Genomic DNA, 18,956 nt, shown 5'->3' on the forward strand with positions numbered 1-18,956 from the left:
ATTTCAGTAAGGAGCCTCTACAGCACAGGCTGGCCATTGGAACCAAGGGTTTACTGTACAACTCAAAACTATCCCTTAAACACCTGTATTTTGGTTAGTGTCCTGACAAACAGGTCATGTTTCATGTCTCTCAAACGCAGTGTTGAAAAAGGTGTTGTATACACAGTGGGCCCCCTCCCTTTACATGCCCCTCTATATCACCAACCTTCAAAAAATGTTCATCTTTTCAAAATTGACATCTTTGTGTGATACCTCACTCTTACATAACCTGTCTTTTAGATTTGGGGACCTGACCTCAGGACTGTAAGGTAAGCTGTAACACTTTTAAATACAAGATTTGTCACCTCAGTCAGTTATTTAGCATCAGATGGACACGTTTCCTTGTAAGAGGTTGCTTAATTTTTTTAAATGAATGTCCTTCCTTCTGAAGATGGATCACTCCTCCCTGCTTCTGTGCTCCATTGTGGGAGCTTTGCTTATATGTGAGTAAAACGCATTACGTTTAAATATTTGTTAACCATTTATTTTGCTATTTATTTTATATACATCTGAGTAGACTGTTGTATATTTGCCAAAGGGAACTTTAATCCTATTAATGATTTGTTTTAATCTTTTTATTTAAGTGCATTTTATTGCGGTTAGAGGGAATGAATGATTTTTAAAATTGCATGAAATTAGTTAAAGAAGCCATTTCAGGGTTTAGATAAAGGTAGTCTGAGGGTGAACTTCATTATAACATTTGTCTTATGCCTCACAACTGTTGCTAATTTAAATTTTAATTACAATAAAGTAAAAATGGAATTTAAAACCTTGTTTCTGCTGAAATTGGATGTGTTTTTTCCTATGGTTGGGCTTAGAAACCAACTAGTGTTCTCTTTGGCTTTTCTTGGAGCTGTAACATTTAAAGCAGATCAGTCCTCATCAAATCTAGTAATTGTTTGCAGCATTTGGTCTTGACGTATTCATGGCATATCTTCCATATTTCAGTTTCGACTCGTGCAAGTGACTGGTGCTACACTGGCTGTGGTAAGAGAACAGATTTCTAACTTGCTGAGGGATTATTAGTTTACGTTTGTCCTGAATTTCTTAACACTTGTTTTTTTTTCTTCCTTTCATAGAGTCATACACCCCAAGCCACTGGGGAGAAATCTCTGGGTCTTTCTGTGATGGGAAAAGACAGTCTCCTATTGATATAGACACCAGATATGTCGATAGGGACTCTAAGCTGCTCGCATTCAACCTCAACTTCACCTCTAAAATCACCTCCATGATAAACAATGGACATACAGGTACAGAAACGAGGTTTCCTCATGCCATTTTGTCCTTTTACTTGATTATATGCTACAAACATGTGGCCAGCCATAGCGAAACTGGTCACAAGTCTACTGAGGGACATTTTGAGTAATTTACAGATTCTGAAAGTGTGATTTCTAAGCTTAGAAAGCTAAGATTTCTAATATTATTGTCACTCTTAAACCTACTGGGTTTAGCACCCTACCTTGTAGACTTCTAATGAGGGTCTGCTGCCTCCTCCATCAAAAGAACCATCTTTGGCCTCTCTCCAACAAAACATAAACGGCAGCATACAGTTTTATTTTAGTTGCACTATATACTAATAGTGGCAGTTGTTGGTCTTTGAAACGGGTCAGGCTCATTTCAGGCCAAATTATTTATACATATTGTGCCCTCTGTTCTTTTTTGTATGTTTAATTATTTAAAACCTTTAATTTAGTGTATAATATGAAACAAATGGGCTATATCGCGAAGCAAATGACTAAACGGGCTGGTATGTTTCTAGATGTCCTCGCAAAATCCACATGGGACAGAATTGGCTCCAGTGTTCAGATCTAAAGTGGTTTCTGTCTGTGACTGGTCATCCAAACGGTCTTGCTCACTACAATGACATTTTCCAAACAAATAGTCCAGGTTGTAGTACACTTTTAGTCATGAAATGTAAATTCAACAGTACATATTTGACCATTTTATGACATTTTAGAGGAAGTGAAGTGCCCGCTTGTTGTCATAGAGCAATCCAGGTTTTATTGCTGTTTTTATTCAAAACAAAGGGAAAGGCTGTCTCTTGTGACATGGTGAAGGCGACGCTGGCATTTGAAATGACATGTATTGAAATGAAACCTCATTTGTGGAAAAAAACTATAAAATCAAAACTAAGTTTAAAATAAAACATAGCGTCAACCTGTTTTCATGCTTAAAAGCATCTAAAGGGGAGTCACTGCAAATTTAAAGAATGCATCTCATTTAGTTTATTTTTAATGTAAAACGATGGTTTACGTTGAATCTTAACTGTTCCTGATTTGTGTTCACATTAAGGATGTGATAAATACAGAAGGGAAATTCACAATCACAGATTGGTGTGTGCAGATAAAAATTATGTTAAGTCATCTAAAATTACGCAAAGGAAGACTTATTTGAAATAAACTTTTCTTTTTCTTTTCTTGTGATAAATCCACACTCTTGACTTTTGAGTACCTGCGATGCACTGATGCCACTTAATGACATTCCTGTATCTTTTCTAACAGTTAAGTTCACAGTTGGAGATAATGTTGAAGTGAGTGGAGGTGGCCTTAAGGGAATATATTCCACAATCCAGGTTCACTTTCACTGGGGTGACACAGACCATCATCCGGGCTCGGAGCACATGATCAACGGACGCCGATTTCCAATGGAGGTATCCATGTTTCTGCCATGTTTATTTGCCTTTGATTGATATTTATTTCATGCCTCAAACTTATGTCACCCTTTATAGATGCACATCGTCAGTCTGAAGAAAGGTCTTTCTGTGGAAGAGGCCACGGCGCAATCGGAAGGGATCGCTGTTCTTGGATTTTTCATAAATGTTTGTTTGCAAACTTATTCTAAATTCTATTTGTGCATAGAGCTGGTGTAGTGACACTAGTATTGTAATCTCTAATGTGTCAAACGAGCCAAATTTGTCATTGCTTACAAACTGAGGTCTACAATGAAGATGTAATAGGAATTTTGGGTTCATGAACAAATCTTAAATTGTTTGGTGTTAAACTGGTCAAACCCTGGTCTGGATTTCAGCAGACGGCCCACTAAAAAGACCCGTGTAGATGATGCCCTCATGCATGACTGAGGTTTGGGGTCTGGTTTGCTCTTCATTCTCATGTTGTAAATGTACTTATTGTTTCTCCTTGAAGGCAACAGAAGATGGAGATATGACGGGATCATGGAACACGCTCACTTCATATCTGACAAACAAACTAGGTACAGTAGGTGGAATTTTGTTCTCTCTATGATTTCATACAATGCTACTCGACTAAGTCCAAGACCCAGTGCAGGATTTGTTGTGAAAAAGCAGCTGAGGCTGCCGATCCTCATGCAGCCTTTAACTCCTTGCCTGCCAATGACATCGATAGACATCAATTCAAATACAACCATTCGCTGCCAATGACTGTCTGAAATAGTCTACTCTTTCTTTTTGGTGTTTATGTAAATCCTGTAAAATGCTTGGCAGTTCTGCACAGAAAATAACTGGCAGCCAATGAGTAAATAAATTCTATACCTTAAGTGTTACTAATTAGTATAACGGGCAACATCAAACCTGATTTATTTAGCATTTTAACCTTCAAATGCCAAGGAACCAACTGAGGTGATGCACTTCGGGTGTATGTGTTTTTATGTATAGCCTATTTTAATTCCTCTCTTTGAAAACTTTTGCCAGACACCGAGGTTCCAATTGGGGATCACTTATCGATTCATGACCTAATCAAAAATGTCAACCTCACAACGTTCTATCGCTACCTGGGCTCCCTGACCACGCCCAAGTGCAATGAAGCAGTCGTGTGGACGGTCTTTCATGAGCCAATCAAGATCAACAAAAAACTGGTGAGTTTGAATCTTGCTGGTCTGATTTGTGTTTTCTATAAAGTGCTGTGCGCACGCCTGGCAAGTCCAAAGGGAAATGTCCCCTTTTTCTGGGGGGGGGGGGGGGGACAAAGAAGTTGTTGGTTACATTAGGTGTCACTAAATCTGAACAAATCATTTCAAATGCTGAAACCTTTGAACTTCCTGATGGAGGCAGCAGTGGATTAACTCCTGTGTATTCTGATGTAGAATCTCTTTGAACTTGGATGTGGCAGTTTAGAGTCTTGGACTCTGAGTGGCATCCTGAAAAGGATACCTTCAGAAAATCCATAGTCCTCTTGATGGATTTTAAACACAAGTGGTTGAGTGTAATTTGGAGAACCATTTGGACTTGCATGATCAGAACTAGTTATTTAGGCAAGTTCATCTCTACAGAAACCACTACGCCTCGTTGATGCTTTATTTCTTTTTGTCTCTGAAACACGTTTTTTTTTTTTTAATCTGGCTTAATGTGGACATTTGAGTTGTTGGTGGGTCTCAACAGGCTTCGATAGCTTTTCTGGATTGTCACTTCTCCCAGCACCGTAAGAGCCAAAAATCGATTCAGTTTATTGAAATTAAACTGTTATGTCCTGATTTTGTTTTTTTGGTTTTTTTTGTAGAAACGTGCAACTAAATCTTTAGGTGTAAACCAGTCTATATGAGATCTAGTGGTGCAGGGTGGTATGATCAAAAATGTGTTTCAAAATTGTAACCGCTTTGCAATGTACAACTAACTTATTTTAAGTGAGTACCACGAGAGGCACAGTCGAGTATTTGTCTGCTAACATAATTGTATACACTCTTGTTGCACTCGAACACTGTTACTATTTCAGCTAAGCTCAAATGTGTGGTGCAGTGAAAAGGGTCCCTGTTGAACAGTTTTGCTGTGCCATGTTTTGTTTTACATATACAGGTCTTGCAGTGTATATGGAAAAATGTATATCAAATCAGTGCGCTTGTGTCTAGTAATGTTATTTGCTGATTTGAGTCCAAATCTTGAGCTTAAAGTATTGAAATTGTACATGTTATGATAAATATACTGCCTCTGGTCAAACAAACTGTTGCATTCAAATTAATGAATGAGACTTTTGGTGGAACCTCTGGTTTCCCTTTCTAGAAATTATTTTGGGAATTTGGTCTTTCCAAAAGACCATCTATACATTTTGTGTTGGATTCATCATAATGAATATGTAACTTTATTTCTTGTTTGGTTTGTTCTTAGGTCGAGCGGTTTCCTGCAGATACAGGCCTCAGCAACATTTATCGGCCTGCGCAAGCCCTCAATAAACGTGAAGTGTTTGCTTCACCTGCAACTCCTCTCCCTCCCAGTGAGTCAATAAAACAAACATATATATGGTATCAGCCATAGGCAGATGGTGGGCCAATGAGAGGTTTTGTTTACATGATCCTTGATGAGGGATGACCCAGTTTCTTTTGTAAGCAATTTTTGACCAATAAACAGAATGCAATATCATATTTTTGGTAACTTTTTTTGTAAATTTTTCTTTCTGAAATGCTGGACTGCAGAATATAGCAAATAGGCCCTTTTGGTAGTGGCTGGAAAATTCCATCTTTGGTCAAAATGACACACTTAAGGTTGTAAATCTGCCTTGCACAATAAAGTACTGTTTAACTAAAAACAGACATGATCATTTAGATGTTTGAATTGCAATTCAAAATGCTTAACACAAACGCACAATATAGAAACTAAACACAATCCAAATGGTACATTTGCTTATGACTTTAATATAATCATGAGAATGACTTTTCTGAAGGCAAGGACCAGAAATGCTAAGTAATTGCTTTTACACTATTTACACACACCTGTGGATAAAGGCCAGTGTCTCACTGATCAAGCAGTAATGTACATAAAATGCATTAAAGAAATTAAATGCCATTAAGAGATTCAAATCAAAATTCACTAACAACAAATGAAGGGATTTAATGAAGTTCCTTTCTGACCATACTTGGCAGTAGGGCTCACTCATTAGTTTTCTTGTAGGTAGAAGGCAATACAGTAATGTAGCATAGTGATAATAAATACGCATTTCCTTGGAAAAACTCTGGAAACATTCAAGTTGACACCCACAAACTTGCTGGTTAATACCAGCGAACACTGTCACAGGGTGTGTATATATAGTGATTTTACCAACGTCACAAATGTTAAATAAGCAACACTTGTAAAGCATAGACCGACCTAGGCTTTAACACTGTCACTTGTGATTTACTGATACCTGTGTAAAACTTGCTTATAGCTATTACTATCTTACATAAACATGACAAAATCCATTCTGATCTGTTAAGACATCACTGAGATCTAAACCCATCTGAGCTTGTTCAATGGGACTTTACCACCAGACTACAATTCATCTGGCTCTGACCCAGATTAGGGCAATGTAAGATGATAATGCATATAAGCAGGTACAATTCTAGACAATATCTAGAGTCTTCTGGATCCTGTGGATCAGAATGTGAAGGTGCCAGTATATAAAAGGCAGGTGACGCAGTGTTTAAGCCTTGGAGGAAATAATCCACACAGGGAGAACATGCAAACTCCACACAGAAAAGCCTTTGGTTGAACCAGGATCTTAAGAAGAAAACAATAAAACTTGCTTTCGTTGGGTTGTTTCTAATCATGTCCATCCCAATGGACCGAGTGTCCCACAGTATGACCATTGACATTGCTCAGTCTAAATCGAAGGCATCGTGATATGGGCTGTCCCAACTGTCAAATGAATCCATGAGTGTGTTTACATGCACACCAAAACGATTAAAAATGATGGCAATAATCGGGTAACTGGAATAAACCTTTTAAGGTGTATACATGTCCAAATATTACAGCTCAACTAGTGTTTCTGTCAATATTCTGATTTATTCGAGACGAGGGAAATGATTGTTCTTTAATCTCTTCATTACATAAGCAAATGTTACTAACCTGGAATATGATTGACAAGCAAAACTTATCACATAGATTTCTGATTTGGAAGGGGTCACCTAAGCTTCTTGCAAAAGTTGTGTTTAAACTCTTTAGAACTGAAGAAGAATGAGTTGAAATTAAGTCCCTGTCAATATTTGATGATAAAAAGGCAAATTCCATCTATCCTACACGGGAGGGTCACGGGGGTGCTGTGCCCATCTAAGCTGGCATAGGGCGATAGGCGGGGTACACCCTGGACAGTTCGCGAGGCCATCGCAGGACCACATATGGAGACAAACAACCATCCACACTCGCACCTATGGCCAACAGTGTCCAATTTATCTAATCCCCATATGACCATTGTTCCAACCGGTGCTCGAACTCGGGTGTGCTTGCTGCAAAGGCATGAGTGCTAACCACTACTGGAGACACAGTGCATGCTTATTGGTCTGCCTGACGGCACATGACTGTACATTTGATGGACATTTTGACTCCGATTTTGTAAAAAAATGTGCAAGAATATCCACTGAGAATCGGAATGCAATTAATAAATAATTAAAACTTTCAACCTTTGAAGTCTTTGAACTCCCTTGAATGGACATTATTGCCTGAGACTAAAGCAGATGCATGACCTCTGCCCACCAACTACTATATTATTTATAGATTGACACTGAACATGTCTGCTCTTCTCTTCTGTAGGTCATCCTTGGTGCTACGACGACCACTGTGGTATGAATCACTGAATTGATACAGTTACAAAATAGGATTTTGAGGATTGTCTCAAGCTCTGGATTTTTCCCTCTACACCCACAGAGCACACGCCATCCCACTGGCACCTTCTGCACCACTCCCATTGCGATGGTGACAGCCAGTCACCCATCAACATTGAGACACGCAACACTGTGGTGGACAAAAACCTTGACGCCTTCATCTTCACAAAGTTTGACGACAAACACGCCATCAAGTATATCACTAATACAGGACATGCAGGTTTGTCTGTTTCCTTTTTGGTTTTTAAAATATTACACTGATGGTCTGCACGGACTAAACCACTTACAAATACCAAATCAGTGATTTTATATCAGACGCAAACGTATACCAACCCAGCCATTATTAGAAATACACATCTAACAATGCTTTACATGCTAATTGCATGTAGCAACAAATCTAGAGATAACAATTAAATGGCACTATGTGTACAACAGACAGAAATGCTGTTAATTAGGAAGAGGTGTTGGTATGAGGGCGTGATCTTGGAATCCTAACTCAAAGTATACGACGTTTCCCTAGCTGGAAATCCAAGTTCAGGATTGGGAACACCTCATGATCTCTGGGAATTCCAAGTTCTTACAGCAAATGGAATTTGCTAAAGTATCTCATACAACCCCACTTCAGCTGAAACATTCCCATGTGTAACCATTGCTTTGTCTTCTCTGCAAACTCACAGTTAAATGTGTTTTGAATGACGGTGTGGTGGAGGTGTCGGGGGGAGGTTTGGGACGCGTCTACTCCACCCTTCAGTTCCACTTCCACTGGGGCACAGAATCACATGGCTCAGAGCATGAAGTGGATTCTAAACAATACCCAATGGAGGTAGTCACAACAAAAACTCAACTGTTTAATTAAAGACAGTGGTTTGTAATCACGTCTGTTTCCATCAGAATGTGATTATTTCTTTGTTTAGATGCATATTGTGAACAAGAGGAAGGATTTGAGTTTGGAGGAGGCAGTGCAGACTCCTGATGGCCTGGCAGTTCTGGGATTCTTTATTGAGGTAACATTTACTCTGATGATAATGATTCAGTAGTTCATTCCATTTGTTTGTAGACTACAGGACTTGAATCCACAATGGACAAGTTCTCATTTATGATGTTGAAACTGATAACAAAATGTAATGGTGTTCAAAAAAGTTCCATTTTCATGTGTATGTTGATCCTCTGTAAGTCTTGCTTTAACTATATTATTCTCTTTGATTGGAATTGATTTACAGGTCCAGTGTGTCAAATTTAGCAGCATTAATTGTGGAAGTTGCAGCTGAATTGATCAGCCTTCCCTTCCAAGTGTGTTGGAGAACCTATGTAGCTGTCAGTTAGCATTAAAACTAAATTGTTAGAAAAATGATTGCACCCAAATTTTACACATGGACCTTTAAGGCACACAGAAGCTGTGTTATTCCAGGTTCAGGAGAACAAGAGAATATTGTTTATTGTGTTGTAACCTGCTGCACCAAAAGTGACCCAACACAAACTGAAAGAGACATGATGGTTGTTTGTTGCCACATTAACTGAGTCTGAAGTCCAACTGGCTCTCACACAAAAAGACATACAGCTGCAGTGATTGAAATAAATGAATATATTTTGTTCTCTCTGGTTCACGTTTGATCCAACAAGTGGGTCCAATATGTCAAAGACCTTTCTTCAATATTGTTTTTTCAGGCTGTGGACACGACCAGAAGCAGCAGCAGTTCTGGGCATGATGATTCTGGGCATGACGATTCTGGGCATGCCGAGGTAAGTGGGCTAGTAAGTGTGGAGAACTGACATGACTACAGTCGGGTTGTTCTTAATTGCTCATCTTGTTTTTCTCTGAAGACGAGTACACCATCTGACATGGAAGTCTGGAAGAAGCTGACCCAATACCTCTCGGCTATTAAAACGATTGGTGAGTGGGTGGGTTTTTTAAATTGTGGTTGAGTCGGGCATTGACACAGAAGCCCCCTTTACACCTGGCATTAGAATGCGTTTTCTGTGATCAGAATGTGATTGAATAGCCCTTCACCACATGCATTTACACCTGCTTATCCACGTCATGATCTAATTGCTATCCGATCATGGTCATTCCCCGTTATGTCACCTCCCACTCTTCTTCTGCAAAGGTTTCCAGGAGCAGACTTTGGCATCACAATCCTGTGTGCTGCATTTATCAACAACGATATTAGTCGCACATCGAATCACATCCAATCGGCTCATTTTCATTTAAATAAGCCATCTTGAGCGCACAGACGAAGCAAATGTTTTGTCATTGTAGGCGGTCCCTGCGTTCCCCTATCACAGCATGACCCAGCGCATTTAGATGAAAACAAGGTTGTGGCTGATTGTCGACTATACTTGAGTACAAAAAATCCCCCACTGTAACCCTAACCCTCAATAACACGTTATTAATATGTGGGCCATATGTATTTTTTTATTTTATTTCTTCCAGAGATGTCACCTCCTGTGCTCAAAAACACATTTTACTGCCATTTTATCAAACAGTTGTATTAATCTTAATGTCTATTTAATGTGTATCATTTCACAAAACAATCGCAGATGTTGATGAACCACAATGTGCAACTTTGCTTCAATACAGGCCAACAAGTTAATGTCACTGAAGAGATCTCCATCGACGAATTGCTGGGTAATGTGAATAGAAAAGCCTACTACCGCTACAACGGCTCATTAACCACGCCTTCGTGTAATGAAGCTGTGGTTTGGACAGTTTTTAAAGAGTCTCTCAAAGTGAACCAAAGTCTGGTAAGTGGACAGAAGAGATGCTGTAAATCCACAAACTCATAAATTGTCAGTCCACACAAATGCCATCAGCCTTGGTCTATGGTTATGTTCATTAGAGCTGCAACTAACGATTATTTTCGTGTTCGATTAATCTGTCGATTATTTTCTCGATTAATCGATGAATCATTTGGTCCATAAAATGTCATAAAATGTTAAAAAACATTGATCAGAGTTTGTCAAAGCTGGACATCGTGATGTTCTCGAATGTCTTGTGTTCACAAACCAAAATGATTCAGTTTTAATGATTTCTTTGTTGTGAGGAGCAAAGAAACCAATAAAATATTCACATTTAAGAAGCTAAAACAATCAGAAATCTTGTTTTAATAACGAAAAAAGCTTCAAAAATCGTTTCAGCTCTAGTTCACGTCACCTGCAAAAATGTTCCAATCCTAGTCCAATTTGATTAATTACAGATCAGATTTGATGGTTTACATTGTCTTCACGCCACTGTGCTCCAAAACAACACACACAAATACCTTTTTGCACGTGTCATCACTTAAAATATTTGTTTGTTTCAGTAGGTCACATATTCACTGCAGACTTTATTCTGAACAGACACACAGGTCACTTGTATGAAACATATCAGCCGACAGGACTTTCTTCATACACTTGAAACTACTTCATTATATTGAACAAAAATGCACACTGACAAACTCAATATTATACACTTAAAGTGTAAACACTTCCTTCATTTGATACAAATAACAGATTTACAGATATTTAAACAATAACATATTTTGCCCCTTAGGTATGAGGTCATTCAGCTGAAGATTGATTGAGATTGAGATTCCCTTATTAGTCCCGCAGTGGGGAAATTTCCAATCTCTGCATTTTAACCCATCCGTGAGTTAGTGAACACACAGCACACAGTGAGGTGAAGTACATGCTAACCCAGAGCAGTGAGCTGCCTGCATTCAGCTGCGCTCGGGGAGCAGTGAGGGGGTCAGGTGCCTTGCTCAAGGGCACTTCAGCTGCGGACAGCTGAAGTGCTGTCACATTTTTATTTTTTTGTTGTATTAGTTTTTAATGTATTAATATATGTAAAAAAACTGCAATAATACATTAGTGGTATCAGGAAGTAGTTGCACTTTAGCACATGCATAGTACAAATTGATTAGTGACAATGTCTAAATAAAGACGAGAACTATTAGCTTTCATTTAGGAAAGTCTAACGTTTCACTTAATCCCACCAGATGAATCTGTTCCCGACTCAAGCAGGATATCGCAACGTGTTTCGGCCGGTGCAGTCTCTTCACAACAGGACAGTCTACAGCACCACTGCATCAGCAGCAACAGGCCATGCACCTGCCATGTTTCTGTTGCCGCTGCTGCTTCTCTGCACTGTTTCATTCAATCTGCATCAGTAAAAAAAAAGCACCCCTCAACCTGGAGCTGCTGTGTAGAATTGTATCTTGCACTAATTATCCGTTTTACACTCCTCTGATTATTTTAATATTTATAAAAGATGGGCAAAATTGTGTTTCAATGGTTATTTGACGTGATAGTCAAAACATGTTTTAATTGCAGTGTTCTCCAGAACATAACCTTATCCATTATCGTTAGGATGCAACAAAATGAAAACTGTTGGCCGAAACTGAAACACAGAAAGAAATTGTTATTCCAATTCTGTAACCCTGTGCGCTTCGTCGTGTCCAACACAGACTGGATAATTTCTCTACGTGCTATTTTATCCCTACATCCAAGTAATTCTCTTTATGACCAGGATCGAGTACACTCACGATAAAGGGGATCCGAGTATATCTTAGTAAAATGTGTTGACAGACTCTTCAGTGTGTACTTTTCATTGTTTTCACTCCGTGGTCCGTCTCAACCTCTTTGGGTAGATGACGCTTTAGTGCTGCAGTTAATGGAATAAGGTCTGCCACAGATGCATCAGATGAGCAGATCTCTTTAGTTAGCTGCTCAAAGTTGGCCAGAAGAGAGATGATGTCATCTGGTGTGTAGGGAATATCACAGGGAGTTCAGAAGCTGCGCCGTAAACAGCAAAGTTCCCTTTTGCGTAAAGAGACTTTCCAGCATTTGATAGGTGCTGTTCCACCATGTACTCGCGTCTTGTTGGAACCATTTTATTGGCGTTCCAAACTGATCTTGACAGACTCTAGGCAGGAATAGACAGGTGTGTGCTGGCCACAGTCCTCGCATGCAGCATCAAAATGTCCTGTTTCTGTTAAGTTTTTTGGCTGAAATTTTGCAGTTGCCAAATTTTCGGTGCATCTCTAATTATTGCCCATAGTAGTAGAAATACTGAAAATTTGCAAGATTGTCAAACATTAAAATCACTTTACTGGATTTCGTACAGTTTGCTTAGTGCTTACTGTAAACAAACTTAAGCTTTGCTTGTCTTTGGCCTTAGTGTGTGGATTAGAAATGTACACTCCAGGAAATTCTATTTTACGACCCAGTATTGTCAGTGTGTGTGTATGGTATGTTTTATTAGTAAGAAATATATTATTGTATGCTGTGAAAACTAAAAATTGACATCTGTATGAATGTCGCTTGCCTAGTAATTGTTGCATTGGAAGTGAGATAATAAAAGTTGCAGTTGCATTATATTTACCAGATTTTAGGGACATGTGTTCACAATCAATTTTATTTATGATTTAATAAAAAACATGATCAATTTAAGGTATACAACTGTCATTGACCTCTTGTAAAAGTGTGGGATTGTCCGTTGACCGTAGCATTCTTCAGATTTATGCACATTTAGATTATTTGAATGGTATTTGATATGATGGAAACACTCAAGTGTCCACATTCAGTTGTAATTTTGCTGCCATATAAGCCATCATCTAAACTGTAAGTGTTGGTCCTCTGTTCTCATGTTTGTGGGAGTGCCCTCCTCCCATTCACACTTTCTTTGCAGTCATTGAGAGTGTCTGAAGTATACTGCTGGTATCTGCGCCATTACCTCGTTTAGGAAGCAAGAAACAAACCGTTCAGCCATTGCTGAGAACGCTGTGTTGTATTGTAATCTCGCGCTCAGCAAGATAAACCCATTCTCGTTACGTAAACAGCATTTCCTCCTGCTCTGGGCACATCCCGCTGCGTACATTGCACCGCAGAAGAATAACGTCCGTTGTGGAGGTGTTTCACGAGTGACAGTGTCTTCTGACTCTGGGTCTGACTCTGGGTCAAAGGCGTAAAAAGGACTGTGGCGGGGAGTCGTGAAGAAGCCATTTTTAAACAATGTTAAAACAATGTTTTGATAATGAGGAGCAGTTTTAAGCCTCATTACCAACACCTACAGTGTTGATGAATGAACATATAAAATACTTTTAATAAATAAATATATTGTTATTTTCACATTTTAAATATTTTATACACTATAAAATATTGTCCATTATATGTAAATACATATACAATGTCAGTGCGACTTTAATATAAATCTAAAATTCAAAGTTACAATAAATTAAACAATATTATACAAAAGTTCACACTGTCAGGTCAAAATGTTTGCATTAAAAACAAAACATGTCAACAACAAATCTATGGATCACACCAAGTATGTAATGACGGAGCCGTCTGAGCCAGCGGATCATTTCATCAGGACAGGCCGAGGTAACACTCCTCTGTGCCGGGCACTGTGAGCACCGAGCATCCGCCGAGGCAGAGCTGATAACCTCCGACAGCGCTGCTGTCATACTATAAATACGTCATATCTTATTACACAAACCACGTTTGGATTCTAAATTACTAATTTCTCGCCTAAAATGATTTCAAAACTGCGTTCCAGAAAAATATTTATTTCAGGTTTATATTTGTATTTTATCCTGCTGTGTTCCGCCGAAATGCATTCTGGGATATATGGCTTTCCCAAGTACGCTCAAGTCACCACCCGATGCATACTTGGTAAAATGGGCGGAGCGAGAACACTTCTGGGCATGAGAACCGTACTCGCTGCTCGCGTTCTTGAGAAAAGGAACAGAACTTGGACTGAGGCTGATGACGTTTTCACAAGTACGGGAGTACGCAAGTACTGACAAGTACGTACAAGTATGGATATTGAGAAACGGCCACTCTGTCTTCTGGGTGTGAGATTTCAGTCTGAGGGTGCTTTCACACCTACAGCATTTGGTGCACACCAAAAGTGTTGGTGTAAACCTACTTTGGTACGGTCCCTCTGGTGTGAAAGCAACCAAACCAAATGGGACGAAACGTTCTAGTTTAATGCATTGTGGGTATGAGATACGGGATAACCCCGGATTTCCACCAGGCGCATCAGTGCCTTGGAACCTCAGTGGCACGGTTTTGCGCCATTATCTGCCACTTTAATCCCCACTGGGCGCGTTACGCTAATGCGAGCCAGCTGCATTCACACAAGAAGCCGCGACATGCCCGGTGGAAATGCTCACATTGATTAGAGTGGCAGCAATCAGCTCCGGTGACCGCTGCGCTTACGTTCCGTGGTGCTGACGTGCCCAGTGGAAATCGGGGGTTAGTCCGGTTCCGGTGCCGATGGTCTTTGCGGTCTATTTTGGTTAGTTTAGAACCATGCATATGTGAAAGCAAACCGTACCCACGTCTGTTTGCTACAGTGTAACATTTTTTAGACTGGTGTGAACCAAAACAATCGAAGCACGACTGAGGAGAGCTTGAGGAGAGATTTCTATCGGCTCATTTACAGCAACTAGGAGGTTTTTGACCATAAAAACAAGTTAATGTATGTAAGTAGACCTCCATAACTAACATATATGTGTGATAGGACCACTCTATGTGAGCTCTAAATCACTGGCTTTCTGTGTGTCAAAGGATTGAGTTTAAAATCTTGCTACTGGTATGGTAATGGTCTTGGGCCTAAATACATGTCAGAGCTGCTTGTTGGTTATGAAGCGTCCAGACCCCTCAGGTCATCAGAGACAGGTTTACTCAGAGTCCCCAGGGTCTGAACCAAGCAGGGCGAAGCTGCATTTAGCTTCTATGGTCCTCACCTGTGGAACAAGCTCCCTGAACACCTGAGACGTGCACAAACTGTCAGCTTGTTTAAGGGTGAATTCCAATTCCTTGCTTAACTCTCAATCTTAACCCTCAATCTCAAAAATGTGCGCTCCCGCTAGTGCAAGTGCTGTCCCGATTCTCAGAAATATTAAGTTGAGGGGCAAGTTTAAGGGCTGTATCGCCCTCAATATTGAGATTTTCCGAGACCACCCTTGGGAGCAAGGGCTACCAAGAATGCATTGCGTGTTTTCACATAACAAAGATGGCGCAGAAAGCAGCGAAACGAGAGATATAAAAATGATGAAAACCATTCCACTTAATGGAAATCATTATCTTAGTTTAGGCCCATATTATGGATTACTGACGTCATTGTTGCGTAACATTTATTATTATTCATCGATCTTTTGCTATGGTTTACTTTTCAATAAGCCGTGATGTGTGGTAACTGTCAGCTGAATATGTCCGTGGTTGTGGTATTTGTATGAGTATCATCTTATAACTAACTGACAACCTAATAACTTGACTGACAAACGGATCGTAATAAATAATCGTGACGTAAATGTGTTCTTCTTCTTCTTTTTTGGAGTTGACAGACTGGACGCAATTTTTGCTTTATTCTGCCCCCTACAGTCTGAAGACGTATCTGCATTTAAGGGGTGTCCCATTTCTAAGTGACAAAATAACCCTCAACACCTAAATCAGGGTTGAAAACGTTGTTGTTTACTGCAGCTTTCTGATGTTGCCAATTTTAACCACTTTTAGTTTCCTGTTTAATGATTTCAAAATAATGATTTCAAATTACATTTCAATGTTTTAGTTATTTTAAATTGTTTATATTTCTATAATTGATTTTTTAATTGAATTTGTTTTAATTTCCAATGTATTTCCTTGCCTGTAAAGCACTATGAATTGCCTTGTGTAAGAAAGGCGCTATACAAATAAACTTGTCTTGCCATTGAAATAGTTTATTAAACAGTGACCTTTACCTTTGACCACGATTCAAGGGGTCATGAACTGGAGGACCCCAGTCCAGATCTGGACCCAGACATCTTCCTATGCGGACTCTGACATATTTCCATGAATCATAAAAATATAATATAACAATTATGTAGCATTGCCAACGAATAAATCAATGTGCACTGTTTATAGGAACGAATACTTTCAGATTACAGAGTGGGTGGACGTCATCTGCAGGAGGAAGTGTCTTACCTGACCAGTTTGTGTTCATGCAGCTCAGGAATGTGACCAAATGTGTCTTCACACACCTCTGAATGTGGTTTTTGTGATTAGATCTGAGGACACATTCAGGGCGGATTGTTGTGCATACCTGTAGTTAGTGTAATTGGATGACTCAGGATGTTACTTCTGTGTCACTAAGTTATGCAACCAAATTACAAATAACAACTGAGCCAAATTAAAGCCACTTTATTGAAAAGTTGTACTGTTATTTTGGGATAGTTACTCTGTTTCCTTATACAACAATAACCACAAGTTTTTCTTTGTGTGTTTTTTGAGTGTATATTGAATAAACGTGATCATTTTATGGCAAGAACCGGACGTTCTTCACTCCAGATGGTGGCAGTAGTGTACTTAACCTGCAGCGTTGCATCAGCCACCTGACCTGACTGATTTTTCCTTCTGTCCAGCACCATGCTTTTTAGAATTATTCTCAGTGTGCCTATTATAATGTCTTCCACAGTGCACAGTAACATCATAATCTCTCCATGCCTCAACGGTGTATTAGGGCCAAGTAGGAAAAAAACCCAAATAAAAATACGGATCGGGGGAGGGGGGTAATATTTAGAGAAAAAAGTAGCTAATAATAAAATCGAAATATTACCCCCCTCCCCCGGTCCATAATTTATTTATTTATTTTTTAAATTTCATACTTGGCCCTAATACGCCATCGAATAAACAATCTGACAAATGTTAGATACTTACAATTATCTACATCCATGATGTCAACGGGGAAAACGAGCTCCAGACGGACAGTGACTCAGAGCCTGTGACCATAGATATAATACAGGGTAGATGTTTTATGGCGGAGTGTTGAATGGCCGCACTGGCAGCCATCTTGCCCCAGTCCATCTCTCTGGTGGGATCTGTGGAACCTGAGGTAAGTTGGTGATCTGCACAAACGTAAACACTCATCGCGCTGAAATCTTGACGGATTTACAAACAGTTTGGTTTATTATAAACTTTATTAACGTTGTTGTAATTCTGGATGCTTTAACATGTTGAAATTGCAGCTTTTTCTTCGGAAAACGACTTAGTTGTGTATCACGGCTAGGCTACATTATCTAGCCTACCTGCGCAAGTTATCAAGATTGATATTTTCCATTATATAGCTAGGTTTTACTAACCACAATAACAAACCTAAGTTGCACATGATTTCCAATCGGGTTGGTTTGTTAAAAATTCATAGCAATTCATAGTGCTTTACAGGCAGGAAATACATTTGAAATTAAAACACAATCAATTAGAAAATAAATTATAGAAATTAAAACCATTTAAAACATCTCAAAATGAAGCAGAAATTGCAATTAAAAACCATTTGAAATTTAAACACAATAAATTCAACAATCAATTGAGAAATTAAAACAATTTAAAATATTAAACAATTTAAGATCAATAATCAACAATTTAAAACATTAAACAATTTAAGATCAACAATCAACAATTTAAAACATTAAACAACCAAAAAATAATGCAATTTAAAATCATTACTTTAAAATTATTAAAATCATTAAAAAGGAAAGTTAAAGTGGTTAAAATTTGTAATATTAGAAAGCTGCAGTAAACAATAATGTTTTTAACCCTGATTTAAACAAGCTGACAGGTGCACGCCTCAGGTGTTCAGGGAGCTTGTTCCACAGGTGAGGAACATAGAAGCTAAATGCAGCTACTCCCTGCTTGGTTCAGACCCTGGGGACTCTGAGTAAACCTGTCTCTGATGACCTGAGGGGTCTGGACGCTTCATAATCAACGAGCAGCTCTGACATGTATTTAGGCCCAAGACCATTCAGTGACTTGTAGACTAGTAGTAGGATTTTGAACTCGATCCTTTGACACACAGGGAGCCAGTGCAATGATTTAAGGACAGGTGTGATATGGTCCATTTTCTTGCTGTTGGTCAGGACTCTGGTAGCAGCATTCTGGATGAGCTGCAGCTGCTTGATTGATTTTTTACTGAGACCTGTGAAGACACCATTACAATAATCTAACCTACTAAGAATAAATGCATGAACAAGTTTTTCCATGTCTTGTTGAGACAGAAATCCTTTGATTCGTGCAATGTTTTTGAGATGATAATAGGCTGATTTAGTGATGGTCTTTATGTGGCTGTTAAAATTCAGGTCTGTCCATAACTACACCAAGATTTCTGGCTTGGTCTATGGTTTTTAGTGTCATTGAGTCAAGTTTGCCACTGACCTCAAGCCTCACATTGTTGGGACCAAAAACAAGGGGGAAAATCAACAGTGCATACGTTTTGCTGCCATCCTGAAACATCGCTCCAGGGTGTTTTCGTATCAAATGCTCGTGCATCGCTGCTGTACTGCTGTGGTAAGCCAAAGTATTTGCATAGTCTGCAAACAACCGCATTGTAGAGTTAAGGGTAAACAAATTCCCACACTTTTGCA

General features: G+C 39.1%; 1 protein-coding gene across 1 annotated transcript; it reads left to right on the forward strand.

Moving 5' to 3' along the window:
• Positions 1–430: 430 nt before the first annotated feature.
• LOC310938823 (uncharacterized protein) lies at positions 431–11,726 on the forward strand (the record flags this gene model as incomplete). Its single annotated transcript, XM_083903446.1, has 16 exons — positions 431–482; positions 988–1,026; positions 1,119–1,289; positions 2,541–2,689; positions 2,768–2,857; positions 3,183–3,249; positions 3,707–3,870; positions 5,114–5,219; positions 7,508–7,537; positions 7,622–7,798; positions 8,256–8,401; positions 8,493–8,582; positions 9,244–9,318; positions 9,400–9,469; positions 10,157–10,320; positions 11,553–11,726. 16 exons carry the CDS (start codon positions 431–433, stop codon positions 11,724–11,726), a joined length of 1,764 nt encoding a protein of 587 aa, XP_083759572.1.
• Positions 11,727–18,956: the final 7,230 nt, after the last annotated feature.

This window comes from Microchirus variegatus (assembly GCF_963457635.1).
Source record: "Microchirus variegatus genome assembly, chromosome: 17".
Taxonomy (NCBI): Eukaryota; Metazoa; Chordata; class Actinopteri; order Pleuronectiformes; family Soleidae; genus Microchirus; species Microchirus variegatus.